The sequence below is a fragment of the Pollicipes pollicipes genome, unplaced genomic scaffold, assembly GCF_011947565.3.
Source record: "Pollicipes pollicipes isolate AB1234 unplaced genomic scaffold, Ppol_2.1 Scaffold_4881;HRSCAF=5763_pilon_pilon_pilon, whole genome shotgun sequence".
In the NCBI taxonomy this organism is placed as follows: Eukaryota; Metazoa; Arthropoda; class Thecostraca; order Pollicipedomorpha; family Pollicipedidae; genus Pollicipes; species Pollicipes pollicipes.
The window spans coordinates 17,943,889-17,965,750 of record NW_023596576.1 but is presented as its reverse complement, the minus strand read 5'-3'; the positions used below and the strand labels follow the sequence as shown (position 1 = coordinate 17,965,750).

General features: G+C 54.8%; 1 protein-coding gene across 1 annotated transcript; it reads left to right on the top strand.

Annotated features, from left to right (window-relative positions):
* Positions 1–815: 815 nt before the first annotated feature.
* On the top strand, positions 816–20,809 carry LOC119100941 (mitochondrial folate transporter/carrier). The gene is made up of 7 exons (XM_037224153.1): positions 816–1,335; positions 5,875–6,028; positions 6,562–6,699; positions 7,293–7,410; positions 8,304–8,417; positions 11,958–12,103; positions 20,091–20,809. The coding sequence occupies exons 1-7, from the start codon at positions 1,176–1,178 to the stop codon at positions 20,257–20,259; spliced, it is 999 nt and encodes a 332-aa protein (XP_037080048.1). The 5' UTR covers positions 816–1,175; the 3' UTR covers positions 20,260–20,809.
* The last annotated feature ends 1,053 nt before the right edge of the window (positions 20,810–21,862 follow it).

Genomic DNA, 21,862 nt, shown 5'->3' with positions numbered 1-21,862 from the left:
AGCTGATGTCGGATTCCCGATGCCTGACAGATTTCAGCTAGGTGTTATATCGTCGACGTCGGGAAGATATCTTACATATATATGTCTCCGGCGTCAGGCCGACGTCAAGCCGAAATTCACGTGCCAGCACCGACCATGAGTCGATGATCCGACGCGGTGCGGCGCCAGCCAGGCGTCGGTATGTACGCTGAGAGGGTCCCGGTCCTCAAAATCGACATCTTTTCAAGCCCATTATCCAATTTTAACGCCTTGAGGGCCTGCTTCATGCTTTAGAAGTTCCATGGGCGTCTGAACTTAGCACTAGGCATCCAAAAAGTACTACGGCCTCAAGCCTCACGTGCTCCCCGCCAATCCAACTCTCCTGCCGGATCCCAGCCAACTCCATGACGGGGGGGGGGGGGGAAGGGGACGTGGCACCAAACGCCCCCTTGGCTTTGCCACTGGTGGAGTCAGGGTGTTTACGGTAAACGTTATGGTGATTTCAAGTGTCAACGTACCAACATCTACGGCCTGATGGGTGTTCAAATGGTAAGATCACTGAACCCAAGCCAAGTTTAAAAAAAAACTCGCCCGCGGTATTCAGCCTCGTGATTTCAACTTACAACACCATGGGTGTTCTGCAATGTTTCTTTTTGTTTGATAAACAACGGAGAACATCACAAGCACGATAAACAATGCAACTCGCTGACAACAGCAAAAGGATGCAGTGAATTAGGGAAAGCCAGCTGATTACTGTCAGCTGATTTTTGCAGTCAGCTTTGGCAGTTTGAAGACGAGGAGTGGTGGCTGTCGACAGTTGCTCCCGCAGTCGCGTGTTAGGCGTCCCCGGGTGTGGTGCGGGAGGCCTGCGGCTTGGTGCACTGCGCTCACTTTTACAAGCACGACTTCCTTCACCTCATAGAGCCCGGTCTAGAAATAGCATTTGGCGGTCATTGACGCACTAAACGATTTTTAGCGCTCGTCACAGTCAAAGAAAGCTGCCATCTGGTGCTGTTCGGAGCCGTGAAGATGGAGTTGAAGACTCGTTTCTCCGCTGCACACCCTATGCCTTGCAATACTATCTGCCTGAAAGCTACGTCTAGTGGTAGTTCATGATAAATTGCATTAATTCAAGCTACAAGTAGAGTACTTTCTACAGTCTGTGATATAGTTTTGCAGGTGTGTAGCTTTTCAACATGTCAGAAAGGACTCCCGCTCAGGCACAGAAGTCGGCTCCTGTTCGAAGAAGTTTGTTGTCATCCCTCCGATATGAACATTTGTTGGCTGGGATGGCAGGTGGAGTTGCCTCAACATTAATTCTTCATCCACTGGATCTCATCAAAATAAGATTTGCAGGTGAGAATCTGTTCGACTAGTATTTGAATGGAATTAGCTTTATGTTGATGTCATGATGCTACTGTATCCTCAAAGCATAGTGGTATGTGCCCTATGGCTTGGTCACTTACTGTTGTATTAACAGCAGCTTGTAGCACTGTAGTATCCAACACCCTGTTGTAAAAACTATTTGGAAATTCTGATCAGCATCCATTTTTGTGATAGATCTAATTTGTCACAATTCAATGGAAGCAGTGTCAGGAAAACTCCCATGTTGCAGTGGATATTGTTCCTTAATTTGTTAACTCATTATGAGTAATTTGATAACTGACTTTGTCTGTTTGATAATGCTAGTGCCATCCTAGAACATAGGAAGCTGGAAGCCTGGTCTCGTATTCAAGCTGCAGTACTGATGAATTGCTATAGGTATATTTGATCATCAATGGTGAATTTTGTACATGAACAACACCTATTAGCATCTTTAATGGATAAAAAGAAAATTGGTGGTGTAGGTGTACTTTCCTACCTAACATTAGAAAAAATCATTGCACACCATTCGTCGTGTTCAAGGCGGCACATATCGTAAATGATATCAAAACAGGTAGAATCATGCTCCTACCTTCGAATTTCAATAACTTTGATGGCGGGCCCCCGAGCGCCGCGCGCACCGCACCGCCTGGACTCCCCAGCGCCGTTTCTGGGTTGCCGTTGCGTAAATACAATATTTCTGCTTACCAAGAACTCTACAAAATGCACGGGACCAAGGTAAACCATTCGTCGTGTTTGAGGCGGAACATATCGTAAATAATTTCAAAACAGATAGAATCATGCTCCTACCCTCGAATTTTAATAAATACGATAGCGAGCTCCCGAGCGCCGCACGCCCCGCACCGCACTGCCTCGACTTCCAAGCGCCGTTTCTGCGTTGTTGCGAAAGCACAATATTTCTGCTTATCAAGAACCATAAAACATGTACGGGACCAAGGTAACAATAATAAAGCAACCAAAATCGTTTCTTATCGAGTTTAGGTACATTTATGAAACACGCAGGCCAGAATAGTCCAGAACATATCCTAAACTAGCCAAACCTAACCTAACCTAACCTAACCTAACCTAACCTAACTGAGAATAGACCAGAACCTAAGCTAAGCTAAGCTAAGCTAGCCTGACCTGACCTGATCTAACCTAACCTAACCTAACCTAACCTAACCTAACCTAACCTAACCTAACCTAACCTAACCTAACCTAACCTAACCCAACCCAACCCAACCCAACCCAACCTAACCTAACCTAACCTAACCTAACCTAACCTAACCTGAGAATAGACCAGAACCTAAGCTTAGCTAAGCTGACCTACCCTACCCTACCCTAACCTAACTAACCTTACCTAACCTAGCCTAACCTAACCTAACCTAACCTAACCTAACCTAACCTAACCTAACCTAACCTAACCTAACCTAACCTAACCTAACCTCCCCACCCTATATCCCCTTCAACCCAGCATCTCATTGGCATCCATGTTCCATGCCATATATAGGTGCCATATAGTGAGCTTTTATTTAGCTGCCATGTTCTCATTTTGCTTTACATTCCCCACCCAATCCCCCTGCAACCCATGGTCCCGTTGGCGTCGAGGATCAAATTTCATGGATTCTTGCTACCTTGTCCCGGTACATTTTTATGGTTCGCAGTAATGTTGTGACCCGAGCGATAATGGCGCCGGTGTCGCGGGTGCTGTGTGTGTGCGGCGCTTGGGAGCTCGCCATCGTAATTATAAAAAAATTGAAGCTAAGATCATTAATCTACCTGTTTTGTGATTATTTACGATATGTCCTGCCTTAAACATGACGAATGGTTTACTTTGGTCCCGTACATTTTGTACAGTTCTTGGTACGCAGAAATATTGTATTTACGCAACGGCAACGCGGAAACGGCGCTGGGGAGTCCAGGCGGTGCGGTGCGCGCGGCGCTCGGGGGCCCGCCATCGAAGTTATTGAAATTCGAAGGTAGGAGCATGATTCTACCTGTTTTGAGATTATTTACGATATGTCATGCCTTAAACACGACGAATGGTGTACAATGATTTTTTCTAACGTTAGGTAGGAAAGTACACCCTGACCCAAAAATATGATTGTGTTAGATGTGCAGAAAGCTGTGACACACTGATACTTGATATGCTATATTTCTTGTCAGGAATGTGGACTTCATGCTGCACTCTTTCCTCAAAAGCCTGGCCACATAGTCATTAGTCATTGAGAGTCAGGTACCACCTGGGAGTACTTGCATTACGAGACCAGCACCAGCATTTTAGGCCAACTAAAATGCGGGGGCTGTAATGTTACTGCTGCAGGCAACTAGCAAAAATTGCAGCCTTTTGGGTGTTGGTAAGTTCCTGTGGTTGAAGATGTATAACTTTTATGCTCTGCTCATTGAACAGAAGATTGAATGAAAACCTTCTCAAGCCCAGCCTCCTCAAGCCCAGCCCCTGTTGATATAATTATGCTCAAGCAAACAAATTTCCTGCCTGCTGTCAATTACTCTTCATGGCATAAACAATCTGCAGGAGTATATTGTTAAGGGATAAGGTAACATGTAAATATCAAGCAATATCTCTCTGCAATGAGCATTCTCCATGCAAATGCAGCTTATTCATAGTTAGCTTTCTACGATGCTGGCATCTATCAAGCAGTGTTTCTAACATGAAATTTGTGCTTAAGCGTGCGCTCTGGTGGGGGTCAAATTGACCCCCAAAGGTTTTTTCCTGAATGATGTCTGAACGCCATGACATAGCCTGACCAAATTTTGCATAACTGTATACAATTTCATAGCGAATCATCTGGCGTCAAAACTTAAGCTGTACTTGTAAAGTTGCTAACCTATGGCAGGTCAAAGTTAGGCCATGGTTTCAGCGAAGTCAATTTCTAGGGAAGCGTTCAGTCTGATGTAACAGTGGGATGTTAGACGAATCCATACATCTCTGAGATACTTTTGTAGGCAACACAACAATTTAATGAACAAATTACATCGACTAAGGTCAGGTATGAAGGTCAGACCAAGGTCGAAATTAACGTGCTTTATTACTCTAGGGCTTGTATGGGGTGGTTTCTGATGCTCATGTTGAAGTCGTTGATAACAGGAACCGCATTATACACCTTCCACAGATGTCTTAAAGGTCAGAATATGTCACTGACCTTAAATGACCCAGGTCAGCATTATTTTTAGGGACATACTGCCTCGCGTAATCTATGTCACTTATCCAAATGCGAAACTCAAAGCAGTCTTGTATGATTTTGGTCATCATGATCTCAAAAGGTCAAACTAGGTTACTGACCTTAGGTGAGCATGTGAACGTTTGTTTAGAACAGTTGTCTAGGCTCCAGGGACCCTTTGGAGATCAACCTGGAATTTGTCCTGGTTTGACCTTATCTGACCTGAAGGTCATAATCTAAGAACCTCAAACTTTGACCTTAGGGAGTTCATATACAGACCAACACACCCTATGCATTTGGTGTGTCTAGCTCCCTTAGCTCTTGAGATCCATGAATAACATTACACATTTTTGGCTAGATCCCCTCCCCTGGTCATGTTCTGGTTATGGGAGCTGGTCAAGCTCCCGTCCTGGCTACCCTGTTAAAAATATTTGCTCAAGGGTTTCAGTACGATTTGCAACCGCAACTGAGGGTAACGTGCGCTGTTCCAATCCCCTCCATCCCTTGTTACGGTTCAGTTGTACGTCGCTAAAACTCCACTCCCCCGCCATGTGTAACGTGATGCACGGACGACCATTTTTGCACGAACGCTTTCCAATGGCACGCTATTTTGCAAACCTTCCCCACTGCACGTCCCGGTACCCGTACCCTCATTTTTCTTTTATGGACGTTATCCAGCAGAAACCTTCCCGAAAATGGACCTATGCATACCTTTTCTTGAGACCCTTTTCGGACGAATCTCACGAGCTTTTGCTGTGCACATGTCTCCAACACGGTCATTACACGACGCTAACTTTTGGCTTAATAAACATTTGCCCAGGTATGCAAATCATATAATGCTCTTGTAGCATGAGTTGTATCCATTACGTTAGTTTTTTTCAAATTTTGAATCGTTGCGTAACATATGTTTGGGTTTGTGGTGAAAAGGCGGATAGATTATTTTTTAAGCTTATGGGACTAGCACGAAAATATATTTTTTTTAAATTAAAACCAGGCAGCTCGACGAAAATAGTTGCATGTTCCGTATTCCTTGCAAATTTCGTGATTTGTGCATTTTCCCATAAAGATTGGCTGCTGGAGATCCTATTTGTGCAAACGTTCCCCATTTCGTGGCCTTAAAACGAAGCTTGGCGCCGAAAATAACGGTGCCAGGCGTCTGCGCGCACTGGTTATTGATGTGAAACCGAATCCAGGACCATCGAAATATGGGTCCACGAGAACCACATTTCCAATCCTTTGCCCAGTCGAGTTGACCTGTTCGGAGGCGACGCAACCGCCGATTAGCGAATGTGTGCACTGGTGTGTGCGCGGGCCGCTGCCGACGGCGGACTCACTGCCCGACCCGTTCCAGTTGACGATGGCGTCATCCGATCTCGACCGCACTACAATGGCATGCTGAACGCGTTCGGCACGATCTTCAGCTCGGAGGGTGTGCGGGGCCTGTACCGGGGCGTGACGCCCAACGTGTGGGGCGCCGGCTCCGCCTGGGGCCTTTACTTCCTCTTGTGAGTCGACCGTTTGCGTAAAGGAGGTGCAGCGCACACTTTTGGACGTGGATGGAGCTTGGTGTAGTCTCTGATGTTATTACCTGTGTTTTCAATTAATTCCCAAATGTTACCTGCTTCCAATGTTATTACCTGTGTCCCCAGTACGAACTCGAGACCACAAAAATGAAGCTCGCTTACAACGCTGAAAAGCTAATGCTTGTGTTTTTGAAAGTCTGTTGTTCAATGTATTTTGTTGTGCTTGCTTCTCAGCTCTCGATATGGTGAACTTGGAGCACGGCTCACCAAATGTCGTTGCAGCATGTTGTCAAATGTTGTTCTTTGATAGTTTTTTTTTTTACGAACGCTTAAGATGGCACCGCCGTCAGTCGTATGTGTATTTCGTATGCCTCATATGTAAGCATCCACTCTACCGGTAGAGGTATTCACTTAACGTTAGTCAGCCGATGACGGCCTATTCGGAACTTGAAGTGTCCCTGTGGTGCCGCCTGCGCCGGAGCAGCCCGCCGCCTCTGACCGCGCACCCTCCCCAGCTACGGCTCCATCAAGTCGTACATGCAGGAGGGCGACTCTCGGCGCGACCTGGGCGCACCGCGCCACATGCTGGCCGCCTCCCAGGCCGGCATCGCTACCCTGGCGCTGACCAACCCCATTTGGGTGGTAAAGACCAGGTCAGTAGCGACTCGGTCACCTCCGATCAGACGGCAGGTGGCGTGGACGGAGCCTTATGCCGCAATTATCTGTCAGCGGTTGGCAGATCTGTGATGAAGTGAGTTTGGGTAGTTAGGTTTCCACGCGTTAAAGCCTTCTCCTGGTCGTTTTTCCCTGTTCGAGGTGTCTGCCGTTAGACGGCATGACCCCGTACGAGTCGTGCGATCTCTCAGAAAGGGCCAGTTCTTTACGTGTGCTGGTGTAGCAAACAGAATAGCTGCATTATATCACCGCTGCCGATCGCAAGCTGCCATGCTAGGTGTGACCTACATCGAACGTGAACTCGGCGCTTTTCGGGCTCCTTAGATTTGGTGTCGGGCAACATTGTTTCTCGGGTTGCCCGTTTCGTGGCATTCCTCGAGATGCATAACTCGATAAATAACTCGATAATGTCATTCGTGGCTGTGTTGACGCCATCGCTGTGTCCTCCAGCAACGGCATGGGTCATGGCTCGGCGAACGGGCCGATCGTTACACCGGCGTTCGGCAAACTGCACGGCGTCACGTCCGCCCGAGCCTCGTGTCACGCCCCTCCCCTCCCCCTGTCCCTGCAGGCTGTGTCTGCAGTACTCGTCCGACGCCGCCAGCCTGCCCGAGAGCAAGAAGTATGGCGGTATGATCGACGCCTTCCGCAAGACGTACCGGCACGAGGGCGTGCGCGGCCTCTACAAGGTGGGTGCCCGTCGGGCCAGCCCGGGGGCTGTTGACCGCGGCGAACTCGGGCGGGGGCGGTATTGACTTGCCCAGGTCACGGCACAGGTGGCGGCCTGCCAGAGGCCGACCGGCGTGGCGGCAGGCTCTGTTGACGCCAGCAGCTGGCGCGGTTAGGCCGGAACCGTATTGACCGTCCCAGATGACGGCACTGATGGGGGCATACCAAAGGTCAGCCGACGCGGCAGCGGGTCAGGACGACATTGACCCGCGCAGGTGGGCCGTCCGGGCTCCACGGGTCGGTCGCGTGCTGACGGCGCCCTGACGCCGCGGCCGGGAAGGCCCTGGCGCGCTGAGATATGGTGCGTTACGTAATGCCTCTGCGTTTGACGGATGGAGACGATTGCGTTATGTGTGAATGGAAGTCGTTGGCGGGAAATGGTCCGCTTGCTAATTGGGTGGTCATAGGGGCTCTTGCAAGCACTACTTCGGTGGTAATGCGCGTCTTAGCTAATCGGCCGGTCATATCTACCGGGTGGGGAACGGAATCATTTAGGAACTGACGTAGGATTTCGAACTGCTGCTTAACGGCGGCATACAAAAACAGGTGTTTGAAAGCCCGTCTTGCGAATATGAGTGTGTGATGCAAGCAAAATTTCACGTTAGTGAAATGTTCATACAAATCGATGTCTTCTTTGCTCCGTTTGCACTGGCGACTTTGTCCTTCGCCTGTGTGTTCTGGTGTCTGCATGTGGTCCATCGTGCGGCTTCGTGGGAAATCCGCTCCAGACCCCCTATGTGACGGTGTTTGAGGGAGGCAGTTGTGTCGGTTTCAGCATTTCTTGGCCGTGGTGTGGGAAGCGGCGTGGCAGTGTTTCGTGGTGCGGCACGGCGTGACCGGGTGTACGTTGCAGGGGTTCATCCCGGGCGTGTGGGGCGTGTCGCACGGAGCACTGCAGTTCATGGTGTACGAGGAGCTCAAGTCCGTCTACAACCGGCGGCGCGGCAAGACGATCGATGCCAAGCTGGTGAGTGGGCCACGCCGATTGGCCGGCGCCGGGGGTGTGCGCGCGTGACGTCAGCGGCCGAGGCCGGCTGTGTCGGGAAGTTTCCACCTGTCGCGGTCGACCGCCCGCCCCCGGAACAGGCGGCGGCCGTGGCCTCGGAGCCCCGGCGAGGAGCGGGCGCACGCGCGGCCCGGGCGCCGGTCTGGGAAGTGGCAGGAGCACCTCCGGCTTTGGCCCCGCAGGCCCCGGACCGTTAATTGTTGCGGCTGACATTGGCTCGTGCCCTGCATAGGGCCATGTGGGGATTTCCTGCGTCAGAGGGGAACGCAGGATATCGTTCAGTTGGTCCACTGGATGCGCGGTAGGCCGACATACGCCGCATCATAAGGCGTCACAGCTGTGCATAGCAAGCCCAGCAGCCGCCTACATTCTGGGCATGGAGCGTATGATAGGGGAGACCTTCCGATCACTCTCAGGAGGTTGAATGTGAGCCAGTCCTACCGATCACCATCTGCGTAATGTATCAGCCCGGAAATGACACGCCTATTTGTTTTGAATGCGCTTTCTCATCTACATGTATTGTACAAGCCATTGCTGTGGATGAGTGCGTATAAAAATAGCTGGTTAATATTTTTTAAAGGTAGGTTCAACTTGACTGGCTCCACATATGAAAAGCATTTCGAACTTAATGCGTAGAACGTCACATGTATCGATTGTACGGCAGCGTTCCTGCCTCCAGTGCTTTGCCCTTCTCTTCATGCCGCAGCGTCTTTTTTTAAGGAGCGTTTTGAACGCTGGAACGGCGGTTTTCTGTGGATTATGGAAAGCTTATACCACATAATGGTGCTAACTCAAAAATCAATGACGTTATACGTGGTCACCCGAACGAATAAGTGCCAAATAACATTGTTTCCTCAGTTCTGCTTCTGCTGGAGTCGAAAAGCATTTAGTTGGTTCAAGGGCCCCCAACTCCTCTCCAAAAAAAACAAGATTTAAAATGCGTTTGATCGCTCCGACCCCCGTAACTTTCTCGCCCGCCGTTGTCGCTCCGCCGTCGAGCGCCGCCGCCGGGGTGTGTTCTCGCCTCCGCCAATCAGAAGGCTGCGACCGAGGTCACGTGATCGCGCCTGGCCGCGTCTGACGCAATCGCGGCCAGGGTGGCCGTAACGAGGCGGCGGCGGCTGCCGGGGGCGGCGTAAACCGGCGGGCTCCGGTATCGCCTGCTGTTATGCCGTCGGAAGGGCAAGGCAAGTCCCGGGGCTGCTGCCGGGGACATGGCCGTGAACCGGTGATCAGTAGGCAGTGAGGACAGCATGCTGCTGCTGCTGCTGCTGCTGCTGCTGCTGCTGCTGCTGCTGCTGCTGCTGCTTGCTGCTGCTGCTGCTGCTGCTGCTGCTGCTGCTGCTGCTGCTGCTGCTGCTGCTGCTGCTGCTGCTGCTGCTGCTGCTGCTGCTGCTGCTGCTGCTGCTGCTGCTGCTGCTGCTGCTGCTGCTGCTGCACAGGAGGGCATTCTGTGTTATGGATGATGATGCGTGAAAGCGACTGATCGTAACGGGGAGCGGGCCCACCGAGCCTGCCGTACAATCGTGAAAACGGACAAGTTTCTGTGTATTTGTTTCAGGAGCGTTTTTCTTGACGCCATGTAATATACAAAATTTAAAAGTATACGCGGGCACGCTAGCTAGCGCGCATCATCTCGAAAGTCCGGGTCTCCGGGTTTGTTTTGGGGCCGGAAAGCTGCTGTCGGGTATCATAATTGTACGCTCGTTCTGGGAATATGGCATGTGGCATGCAGGTATTTGTTTACTCAGTCTGAGCAGCAGCAGTCTGATGCTAGTCGCAGAATACTTCAGCCGAAATTAATGGCAGCGAGAAATACGCCCCGGAATGTTGTCGGACGGCGTCAGTCTTTGTTAATAATTTACGCGAGGCCGGTATGGTGACCCTAGACTGCGTTTTCCTTTGTGATTTCCATAGCCGCGAGCTGGCACTCCTGCCTTAACGCCGCGGGTGCGGAATTGCTGGACACGAAATGTCACTGAACTTGACTAAAAAAGCTGTGTGAAGTAGTTCCCTGTCGGCATGTTTTTACACTCCACCCAGTCGGCGGCGTGGTGCACATGTGGCTCTGACGGCGACGGCGGCGGCCGCGCCCGTACCGCTCTCAGGCGGCAGTGCGACGAGCCTCCGCCTCCCGGCCCTCTGCCTTCCCCTCCCCCCGCCCCTACCCCAAGACTGGCGGCCGGCCCCGCCTGGCAACAGCAGGGCGTCCGCGCCCGGCCAGAGCCGCGCTCCGAGCCGCGCGCCGCGAGCCGGTGCCATGGCTTGAACTAGGCCGCGTGGCGCAGCGCCGCTACGCACATCATGACGCAATAGTGCGTGGGGTACGCGGCGGTCGGCCCTGGCCGATGCCGCAGGGACCGATGTGCGGCTGAGCAGCAACGTAGTGCTAGAAGTCAGCTCCGTATGAGACCTCGGCACTCGTACCCGTCCGTGGCCCGCTGTAAAATCCGCCATTATTGCATGCAGTGGCATGAGGTCGGATGGTGCAATGCCATGCAGCCATGGCATGCCGCTTCATGCAGTCGTTTCACGCTTGAAAATTAATTTTGGGGCGGCGATTAAACGACGGCAGCAAACACTGCGACCTCCTGATAATCCTATTACCGGTGGAAAACCCGGGAGCGGTAATATCGGGCTGGCATTGATTTGGAGCGCGGTTATGTGCATAGCTAAGCCCTTTGGTGAGCGCGTCAGATAACAGCGCGTGCAGTCGCTGCGCAGTTGATGCGGCTCTTGCCGTGGGTCGAACGAGCACCGATCGCCGGCGCGGCGCAGACCTTCTCGGTACTTGCACCCGTCCGGAGACGCGCTGGCCCCGGCTGGCCAGGCCGGCTGTCGTCTGCCTGACGTCAGCAGAGATAGCGGCTGACCGGCGGCGGCAGGTGCCGGCTCGGCGATGGCAGGCCCGGTCATTCTTGAGTCGCCCGCCGGTCAGCAGTTGTTGGCGAGTCCATGCGTGACTCGACAGGCCTCTGGTGCTGCCGAGTACTGGAAGGTACTGCCGAGTACAGTACACGATCTGACTGTACTGGCGCTGCCCTGCCCAGCCGTATCCACCCGCGGAGCCTTTGCGCCGTTTTTGCTGCCGTTCTGCTACCAGTGCTACTAGAGCATGGGCGTTGATCATTACCGACGATCCCCATGGCTCCTTTCCGTTCCGCTAGCCTGATCTAATGCCGCCCGATCGATCAGCTTCCCCGGCCGCCCTCTGCCAGACCCGAATCCCCTTGCCGCGACCTCTCCTGTCTCGGTTTTTCTCAAGCTGCGGTCGGCACGGTCCTCGTCCCCGGCTCTCCGCCGCCGCCCCGCGCCTGCGACGCCGCGGCAGGGAGCGCTGTGGCTCTGCTGTCTGCCGGGACACAACGTTTACATCTGCCCGGCGCTTAACGACACCCAGCTGCGCTTCTGCGTCGCGACAGTGTGTTGACTTGACCCCCCCCCCCCGCCCCTTCCCGGCTCCGGTAGCAGGCTGACTCTGACCCTGCCGCCGCGTTTCAGTCGACTCTGGAGTATCTTCAGTTTGCGGCGCTCTCGAAGCTCTTCGCGGCGTGCGTGACGTACCCGTACCAGGTGGTGCGCGCCCGGCTGCAGGACCACCACGTCGAGTACGCCGGCTCTATGGACGTGATCCGGCGCGTGCTGAGGTACGAGGGCGTGCGCGGACTGTACAAGGGCCTCACGCCGTACCTGTGCCACGTGACGCCCAACATCTGCTGCGTGTTCCTCGTGTACGAGCTCATGACGAGCGGCGCCGGCAGCTGACGACGCCGGACGCCGGCGCCGACACTGCCTCCGCCTCACCTACCCACCCACACACACACGCGCACGGGAGCCGCCGGCCCGCCGGCTGCCGGCTGAAGACGGAGCCGCCGCCGCTGCCCGCCTCCGATGGCCGCCCGCCGCCGCCGCCCGCGGCTCCCATCTGTCTGTGATCGGCACGGCGAGCGCGCGCGTTGCCGACCCTGGCTGTGCTAGCTGTAGGGGCGGCCCTGTGGTGCCGCTGGGTCGATGGCGGCCGACCGGTGTACGTCGGACCGCGTCGCACTCCAAATATACTCGTTTTAAGTGGGTGTGTGTGTCGGTGTGTCGGCGAGGCCGGACGGGCGGAGGCGGCGGCGGCTGCCGGAGCTGCGGTCGGCGCCGGACAGTCGAGCGGCCGAGCGGCCCGGGTCACAGGGTCGAGCGACGCTGGGCTCACGGGCAGGATCAGGCGACGGCAGAAACACGGGGGGGGGGAGGGGGTGACGACCGAGCGACGCCGGGGTCACGGGCAGGATCAGGCGACGGCAGGGACACGGGGGGGGGGGGGGGGGGGGTGGGAGGGGGTGACGACCGAGCGATGCCAGATCGCCGTCCGGCGGGCGTCGTCGCCGAGTAGACCGCGATATCGCTGCTGGATGACCGCTGAGACTGTTTTCGCGGCGCCAAAACGGAGGAGGGAGGAACACTGATGACCGCCAAAACCGTCCCCACTGTCGTGACGTGGACGTGCTGGAGTGGAGGGGTTCGGTCGGAGAACGAACGGTGGTGGCTACTTCGGTAGGCTCGGGCCATCTTAGCAAGTATAGACGGAACCCGCAGAACATTTTAGCTCCAAACCTTAGCAGACGTGAACCGCTCTTGAAATGTAATTTTTGACGTGGCGGTTCCACGTTGGGCGCTGGTGCAAATTAACGGCGTTACTGACGTCGTAGGCGGTGGGTCGATTGGGTGAATTCGGGGCCGTAGGTCGGGTGAATCTCCTTTTTCGGGAATTTCGGAAAACAAAATTCGAAATTTCGGGAAATGTTCAGTGTGATGGGCCTAGCACGTTTGTTAAGATTTTTTGGAAGCCAATATCTTAGCAACCATTGGTCTCAGGTTTGTTTGATCTTCAGCATCAAGGAGCGTAACTACACGAAAGCCGTGTTTTGTACGAACTATTTGGTGTTTTCGTGCAAGCAGTCGCAGGGTCCCACCATGTCGCCTTCACATTCGACCCGAATGGAAAACGTAGCATTGTCAAAGTACGGAAAAGCTGAACAAGACGAGTCGAAAACGCGTCGGCATCTCCCAACTCCGTGTCGCAGCGAGACAAGACTATCGGCTTCTGACGCGGGAGAAAACGGACGGTAGCCGGGGCTAGTGTGGGTCGGTGTGCGCAGTTGCACGCATTCCTAGGCCCCGTCCGTTCTGGGACGCTTTTAGGCGTTTATATGAAATGTAAGCGATCCGGCAGACGGAAACACGGAACCAGATACGCGCTGTAGGCGAATGTACCGGCCGTAGCTCAGCAGAATGGTCCGGAGAGTGGTCTATCGCCGTTCGTGAAACCCAGCTCGACTGCAATATTCCTGCATGGAGAGGAAGATCCATGAAAGCAGCACAGGCGTATCGTGGTGTTACGTCTTCCTTTAAGTATCAATATATTTGCAGTTGTTACCCAAGCAAATGTGGGCACAATTTCCAAAACTATTAACCATGGCAATTTTGCACCAACGTATTTCTTCGCAATTTGAACCTGATTTACCAGCCAGCGTCACGACATTGGCGCATAACACCGGACTAGATCCATGGCAGGCAGGACGTTAGGTAAACGCAGGTGTGCGGTGCGAGAAAAAGTAGCTTTTGAACTACGTGGTACCTGTATGTATTCTATAACGTACAAAATGTGTAGTTCAAGCACTTGCTGAATAATGCACCTTGCGGTACTGGACGTATGATCGTCTTATGATGATATGGCACCTCTGTCCCGGGAGATTTTAAGTCTGGGACCGGCCTTGTGATGCGGCCAACCACAAGGTGGGTGCGGTGCCTGGTCTAGGTTCCACCTCCAAAGTCGCACCACGGACCCGGCCTGCCCCACGAGAGCTAGAACGGGCTCGGAGCCCGACACCATGGCATGTGTCTGCCAGTTCGAAAGCCTTACGCAAGGTTATCGCCCGTCGTTGGTGGATGCCGCGCCAAGCAACGGGGGCGCCAGGCGACGCCGTGGTGCTGACGCGCCTCAACGTTAGCCCGCAGACGCGGCTCCCGTGACGCCGGGGTGGTCCGTGCAGCCGCAATCTGCGACTGCATGATGTGCTCGTCATTCCCCTGGCTGAACTGGCCTTTCCTGGACTCGGGTGGACGTCCTCGGTCACCGCCCGCCGCAGGCCACCGACTGGTGACGTCACTCCTCACCCGTGCGGTGACGTCACGGGGCAGGGTCACGAGACGGCCGGGGCTGGGCCGGGCGCCAGGGGTGGGCGAGCGGCAGGCGCCACCAGAATAGACGGCCGAACATCGGCCCCGGGTCCCGTCACCCGGGGACGCGCGCCTATTGATCGGGCCGCTGGTGACCGTCGGACCCACCTTTGGAATGTGCCCCTCGGCGACGAGGCGCGGGCGCGCCGCCGTGTGGAGCTCCTCCAGGCATGCCTCATGGAGGAGTCATGAGTTGTGGCACAACATGGCGCAGATGTAGGGAAATCGGGATACGGGGGTGATCCCACCGCTCTGGGTCCGTGGCCGAGCGGGATGCGTGGATAGGTCAATCGCGTCTTTTAGGCGAAGTGTTTAATTCCATATTTTAAGAAATTTTTATTCGCGCCGCACTCGTCTTGGTGTGATTACGCAGCATACCAATCAGGCAGAATAAGGTATTCACTTAACGCCCATTCACTTGGGGGCAAAATGACCAGCGCAGTCGACGCACCCGAAAACACCAATAAACAACAACCATACCGCTCATTCACCATCGCTCAACATCTCAGCCGTTTGGTATAACTGCACTGCCTTGGAAACGGCAACAATAGATCCAGTTTTTGTGACCTTTGCGTTGAGGAGCGCCTGATGAGCAGATTTTTTTATTAATCGCCGAGAAGATGGTTTGTGCAACCAGTTCGGCTGGGTGGAATGCCGCCCGTTTGGTCGAAGACGCGGTGCTTGTTGTAGACGCGTCTGGCAGCCGCTGTCCGGGGCCGTCTCAGGCCTGGACGAGTTGCATAACGGAGTTTAAAATTGGAGATCCTGCGACAAACTGCCTCGACACACGGTCGGCCACAAGCGACAGCACTTGGTCCCTAACTGGCAGTTGATGGTTGTTGAGGGTTTCGCCAAATCGGCCGAAGTAAAAGGTGGGCCGCTAACGATAGGGTCGGTCGAGGGGTGGGGGTCGGGGTCGGTCGGGGGGTGGGGGTCGGGCTGACTGTTATCCTGAGGGATCGCATTCCTCCAGCCCTACGGCGGCCCGCGCCCCTTCACCTTCGGCAGGGCCACATAATGCCCGGGCCGTGCTCAATGTGCGCCGCCCAATTAGAAGTCAGCATTAGTGTCCTTAGGTACCGCCAGCTATGCAGAGTGCTGATAACGCTAGGGAATATTGCTTAATTTAACACCCAATTTGCGCATGTTGTAATTGAAATTACTTACTTCTGTACCGCAATACCGTCGTTAGCTAGGTTCACCTGACTTAACGTAGCTCTAAGACAGTAAATGGACACACTACACGCTTGACACGGAGTGCAGCTGTGAGGAAGACGGCAACAGTATGGGACGGCGTCCTTGGCTCGCCGGGACCCGGACTGAGGGACTTCCGGTGCCGCGGCCCGGCTGGGGTCAGAAGATCCCCCATCCCAGCCGCCAGCTTAGCGGGACACCCCGTGGGGCAGGCATGGGCAGGCCGGTCGGAGGTAGAGTGGGCGATGTTAAGCGTGGTGTTTGGCGGTAACGCGGGGCAGGAGTCCCTGTGGCAAGTGCGGGTTCAAATCATTTATTGGGTGCCAACCTCGCAGTGCTTGGGATTCGTGGCAGGAAGCGGCTTCCCTCTCAGACTTTCGGATAAATGAACAGACCGGTGGAAGTAAGCCAAAGGTAACGAATAAAGACATTTCTGAACCCCCGCATCCCGACTCTGAATCCCCGCATCCCGACTGAACCTCCCCATCCCGACCCTGAACCAGCTCGCACACAGACACAGCTCTCAACCATTTTCGCCGTTCACATCTCCTTGCAAAGCTATGTGGTGCACTACCTGCAAAGGACCTTCGGGGCTATGCGTGAGATGGGTTCATTTTGCCTGCCTGGCGCATTGTGAAATGCTTATAGTGCGGACAAGTTTGACATCCCAGTTTGAGCACCAGGGTATTGAGACGATGAGCTCCATGGTCGCCACCGATATGATTTTGTCCTGAGATAGGAATTCGCCTCACCTCATCAGCCGTCCGCTTTAAACGGCCCCATCACAGGATTGATAAAGGGGCCTGCCGAGCTTTGGATCTTGTTTGCTGCCAGAAAGGAGATGGCCGACAAACAGGATTTGCTTGGCCAGGCTTAGAGCTGTTTCGTCCATGACTGAGCACCGCAGATCTGAGGGAGCGAGGAGAGAGGTAAGTGGTGACGCTTGGCGCTGGACGGCCGTGGCATACTCAGTGATACGGCGTGTTGCGATCATTTAGGATGAAGTGACGGTTGGGCAAACAGGGTAGGTGACAAATTTAATATGGAGGTCAGTGCATGCATTTAGGCTTAAGTTTGCTATTTTATCCGAGCTGGGTGTCGGAGAAGCGCGGGCCTTACATAGGTGGACGACTCAGGTCTTGCTGACCAGGATCCATTTGTCTCACGCGAGGACTCATGTTTCAAGACAGACGGATGGCGAGGTCGGACGTGCGGGACATTATCTCTGCAAGACACTTTTGCAGCTGGACATGGCAGTACATGCGTCACCACGTGTACTCCGCAACACATCCGCCCCCCGTACGACCAAAACAGCAGCGGCCAGATGGTGCTGCGCAGCACACAGCCCACCCGGTCACCCTTCGCTATCGTGTGGATGGGGAAGCTGGCACTCATCGCCCCAGCCGCCAGATGGCCAGCTGGGTGTTTCGCTGCCGTTTTAGGCGCCTTGTTTGTCTCCAGGAAATCTGGACTGAATGTGACCTCTGCACTTCTCGCCCGAAAGTCACTCCATTCCGTTTGCATGCTTTAGCTGACTCCTGGAATGTCGTGGTTCACTTAAGCAGGGCTAAGTGGCGTCGCAGACCACTGCTGCCGGCCGCGTATATTGCGTGAGTTGACGATTCATGTTGAGTTCATGACGGTGTTGATTGCGGCCCGACAGACATTTGGGGCGCATGGCTGTCGTCGTTTCTGGAGTGGACGTGTCCGGATCCCATAAGCAGATCTCAGGATCCGGACCCTGTATCCTGCAACTGGACGCTTACGGGGATGCTGAACCCAAGCATGCTTGTCCTGGTCTTTTCGTCAACACTATTTGTGTTTGTTGTGTGCCCTTGCGGTGCATTTGGTTTTTTAACGGATTTCCTCGGACCCCGTGACCGCCCTTGAGGCAAGCCTGGATCGAAGGGCATAGAGTCTGACATTGATGCTGCATGAGATTTACGGACGGCGGAGGGGACTTGCATGACCTGCCCTGGGCGAACGTGAGACGGGCCACCACGGACATGAGCCGCCTCTTTGCATGAAATTGACAAACATAAGATCACATGCTGGTCGAACCAGGTCGCACTCATGCTATACCGAATGTAACCGTTACTAACCGAATGCAGTCGTGGGCTAGTCCTCACTGACGCTCTGGAATGGTGCAATAGTTACGTAATACTTAGTAGAACATTCGTATTTGATTGTGAGTGTGGACCAATTTTTATTGGGACCAACCGCAACAAAAGTTCGCCATCACAGGCATCATGAATGTTATACCTGGTTATCTTGGCTGTTAGATTATCTTGGCTCCATCGGACCCAGACGTGAGTCGAGTCCTCCATCGGACCCAGACGTGAGTCGAGTCCTCCATCGGACCCAGACGTGAGTCGAGTCCTCCATCGGACCCAGACGTGAGTCGAGTCCCCATCGGACCCAGACGTGAGTCAAACCCTCCATCGGATCCAGACGTGAGACAAGTCCTTTATCGGACCCAGACGTGAGTCGAGTCCTTTATCGGACCCAGACGTGAGTCAAGTCCTTCATCGGACCCCGACGTGAGTCGAGTCCTCCATTGGACCCAGGCGTGAGTCGAGCCTTTCATCGGACCCAGACGTGAGCCGAGTCCTCCATCGGGCAGAAGTGAGTTGAGTCCTTCATCGGACCCAGACGGTGAGTCGAGTCCTCCAGACTCAGGCGTGAGTCGAACTCTCCATCTGACCCAGACGTGAGTTCAGTCCTCCGCAGAGCCGGCGGACGCGAGTCAAGTCCTCCGCGCCTGACGTGGGTCGAGTCCCTGTTCAGACGCCGCCCGGGTAGCAGCAGACTGTGATACGAGTCTATCTGGGACGGACAATGGGACGTCGGGCGGGGGGCTGATCGCCGTTCGCTGCCAAATGCCAGCGCGGCCGACCAAGGCCGGGCGCCAACCGCGGGCAGCGCGGAGCCCACGGACCGGGCTGTGGTGCTGATGCTGTCCGGCCAGATGCCAGCGCAGCACGTACCCAATTATTCGCCGGGAACGAATATGTGCGGCACCCGTCGCATGTCACCTCGTGATCTGCGCACTCGCTGCGATTCAGATTTGTACCATGATCCAGTGGTGTGTGCAGGTTTTCGGAATGCGGGGGGGGGGGGGCGTATAGAAAAGAATGCCGCCAAAAACCGAGGTTGGCGCTTCGTAAGCGTACACGGTTTTCTGCGTTTCGCAAATCAGCATCGCATGCTCTCCATCTTATTATGTGCGTGTCTGTGTGAAATTTTTAAAAATTGCAGTATATAGCCACGTACAAAACAATGCATGCCATAAACTGGGGTGGGGATGAGGAGGCGTGGCCCCGGGGCAACTATGTGTGAACTTGATCTCCGCCCTGATTTCTGAGTACAAATCGCATCGACGCTGAATTCGAACAACAGTAAAACGCCAGCTTTACGGACATCATTTATATCACTTCTCCCGGCAAGGTTTACTCAGCGAATAGGGCTCGCCGAAGACTCCTACTTCCCGGTGGCGCCTTAAGTTCACTTTCTCCAGCGACGAGCGTGGAGCGGCTGGTCTGAAAGGGGCCTTGCTTGTGCCTCCTGCCACACCCCGGTCCACTGACGGCCACGGGCCCTATTCCTGGACGGTGAGGAGAGGTGACGGTGCTCGTTGTGGGGGTGCATTGTGTCGTCTCCCTTCCTCCAGCTCTGGACAGGTTCTGGGCTCGGTTGCTGATCTCTCCTAGGATCACCTACCGGTCCGATCTTATACGAGACCTCTCACTGCTCAAGGGAGCGGACCGTTTCAGTTGGCACTGTACAATTCACGAACCGTTTAATATATGTACCCGGTAAGTCCTTGTGCATGAACGCCTGCTCCCCGGCGTTGCTGGCATTGTCTGTGAAGCAAATGAACGGTGCGTTGTCAGCACCCCCAAACAGTAAAGAAGCCAAACAAAGCCACTCGGCCATATCAACAACCCGATGACTGCATTATTGCGACATAACCAAGGCCAGCTAAAGGTCACGAGTAAAGGGCGCTGATTCTCCTCCAGGAAAGTCTGCCCCCCCCCCCCCCTCCGCACGATATGTTTCTGCCGCCATTTTTCGTCTCTCCTGTCTATGGATGGGTGTCATGGTCCATCCCCCGCGAGCAGCGGTGACTCCACCCACCTCCCCCTCCCCCAGTAGTCTGCTCTCCCCGTGCTCTGCCCTCCCCATGCCGTGACGCCGCCCGCCCTGTCGCAGGGAGGAGGGCTGGCGCGGCTTCTACAAGGGCCTGGCGCCCAACCTGACGCGCGTCGTGCCGGCCACGGCCATCACGTTCGTCGTGTACGAGACGGTGTCGGGCGCGCTGCAGCGGCGCCGGCCGGAACCGACGCCCGCGCCCGCGCCGCCTTCCCCGACCGATGAGTAGTCCCCGCCGCCGCCTGGCCGGTCGAAGGGTAGTTAGTCCCCGCCGCCGTCCGGCCGGTCGGAGCGGCTCAGGACCGGCCTCTGGACCTGTCCGCCCCCGAGGCGTCCTGGGAGGAGCACCGCCGCGGACCAGGCACCGAGAGCGAGGCGGTCGGCGGGCAGCGGCCGCCGCGGGTGTGGCCGCCGTTCGCGTGTACCCCTCGACAGACACGCCCGTGCCCGTGCTGCATGAGGCGATCGGAAGAGGGGCGGTGACCTCCGAGTCTTCCGTCTAGTCTTGCATACTGCGTAGTCTCTCGTGCAATGGTATGGTTTAGGGCGTTTGATCCCCGTTGTACCTGGCCGAGATTTTCGCGAGAAGACTCAGGAACGAAATGACTGCCTCGAGACATTTTACCATGACCACTGGTATGATGAACGACGGAATGTCTGAGTTTGTCCCTGTGCGCGTGGACAAGTCCTGCATCTGGCAACATTTTGCCGCGACCGTTAGTATGATTATGAACCGGGCTGGGTATCTGATGTTCCAATACACGCGAACTGATACCGCAGCGTGGCAGTGCCTTTTTAACTAAGTGCTCTCCACATGTGACCATGCTGGCTTTCCAAGCGACCACCACGCGAGTTTGTAGCCATGTCTGGACCAGTCACGCACGAAAGTGTTTGATCATGGACTGGGCCCGAATAATTCACCATTGAAAATGGACGAAACGAGCGCAACGGACGTCCACCAGATGTGGAGGCGTTCATAACCAGGAGCGTTGTCTTGAACAGACAGGTGCTGCTAATTGTTTCGGATATATTCACATAAAAAATAATGCACTTCAAACCTCATCCTCGCAATATCGTGTTCAAATGGCCCTTACCAACGAGGGACTGTACGTGTTCACAACAAATACACGATGGATACCATCACGGCACGATGCCTGTTCCTGAGTTAGCAGGGTCAAAATAACCAAACAAGTCGCGTGAAAACCCTACCAGCAACACAAAAGGAGGCAGTGTCTATTCGACCCAGCGGAACTCGCGCGAGCGTGCGCCACAACCGAGAGCGAGATAACTACAAAACACAGCCTTCCGACTACAGGTGACGCGGCCGCTCCCCGCCCGGCGGCGATGGAGGACGCGCTCAGCCAGTCACCAGCTCCGGTGGGACGCTGCTGGGCGCCTTCGACTCCGCTATCACAGCAGTTAGCACGGGCCGCGACAGCGGCACACAGCCCCACCAGGCGGCAGACGCGGTGCCGCGAAGCATGGAGTGTCCCGCAAGCTCGACCTAGCTATCACAGGGCTTTGGACAGGTCCAAAAGGCCAATACAAGTGCCTCCAGGGCACTGGTAACCGCGAGACACACCGTGTCAACAGCGCGGCGAAGCGGTACCTGTGTCCTCAATGTCTCGAGGCCAGACAGCTCTCGTTTGCCTTGCGTGTCCGCGATTTCCAGGCGGACAGTATTGCTGCGTCCCCGGCATTCCGCTGGCTTCTGTGTCCATAGTTCTCATTGGCCTATGTTTCTACCGGATCATGAGGGGGCTCCACTGTGCTTAAATGACCCCAGACCAGTTAAGACAGTCCTTCGGACTGTCAGGAACCCCAGGCCAGTC

What these genes read in the sequence shown, in the direction of transcription:
- LOC119100941 (XM_037224153.1), top strand. Translation starts at nt 1,176, where the DNA reads ATGTCAGAAAGGACTCCCGCTCAGGCACAGAAGTCGGCTCCTGTTCGA. An exon ending in ATTTGGGTGGTAAAGACCAG is followed by an intron (nt 6,700 to 7,292) that starts GTCAGTAGCGAC and finishes CTGTCCCTGCAG; the next exon opens with GCTGTGTCTGCAGTACTCGT. An exon ending in AGACGATCGATGCCAAGCTG is followed by an intron (nt 8,418 to 11,957) that starts GTGAGTGGGCCA and finishes GCCGCGTTTCAG; the next exon opens with TCGACTCTGGAGTATCTTCA.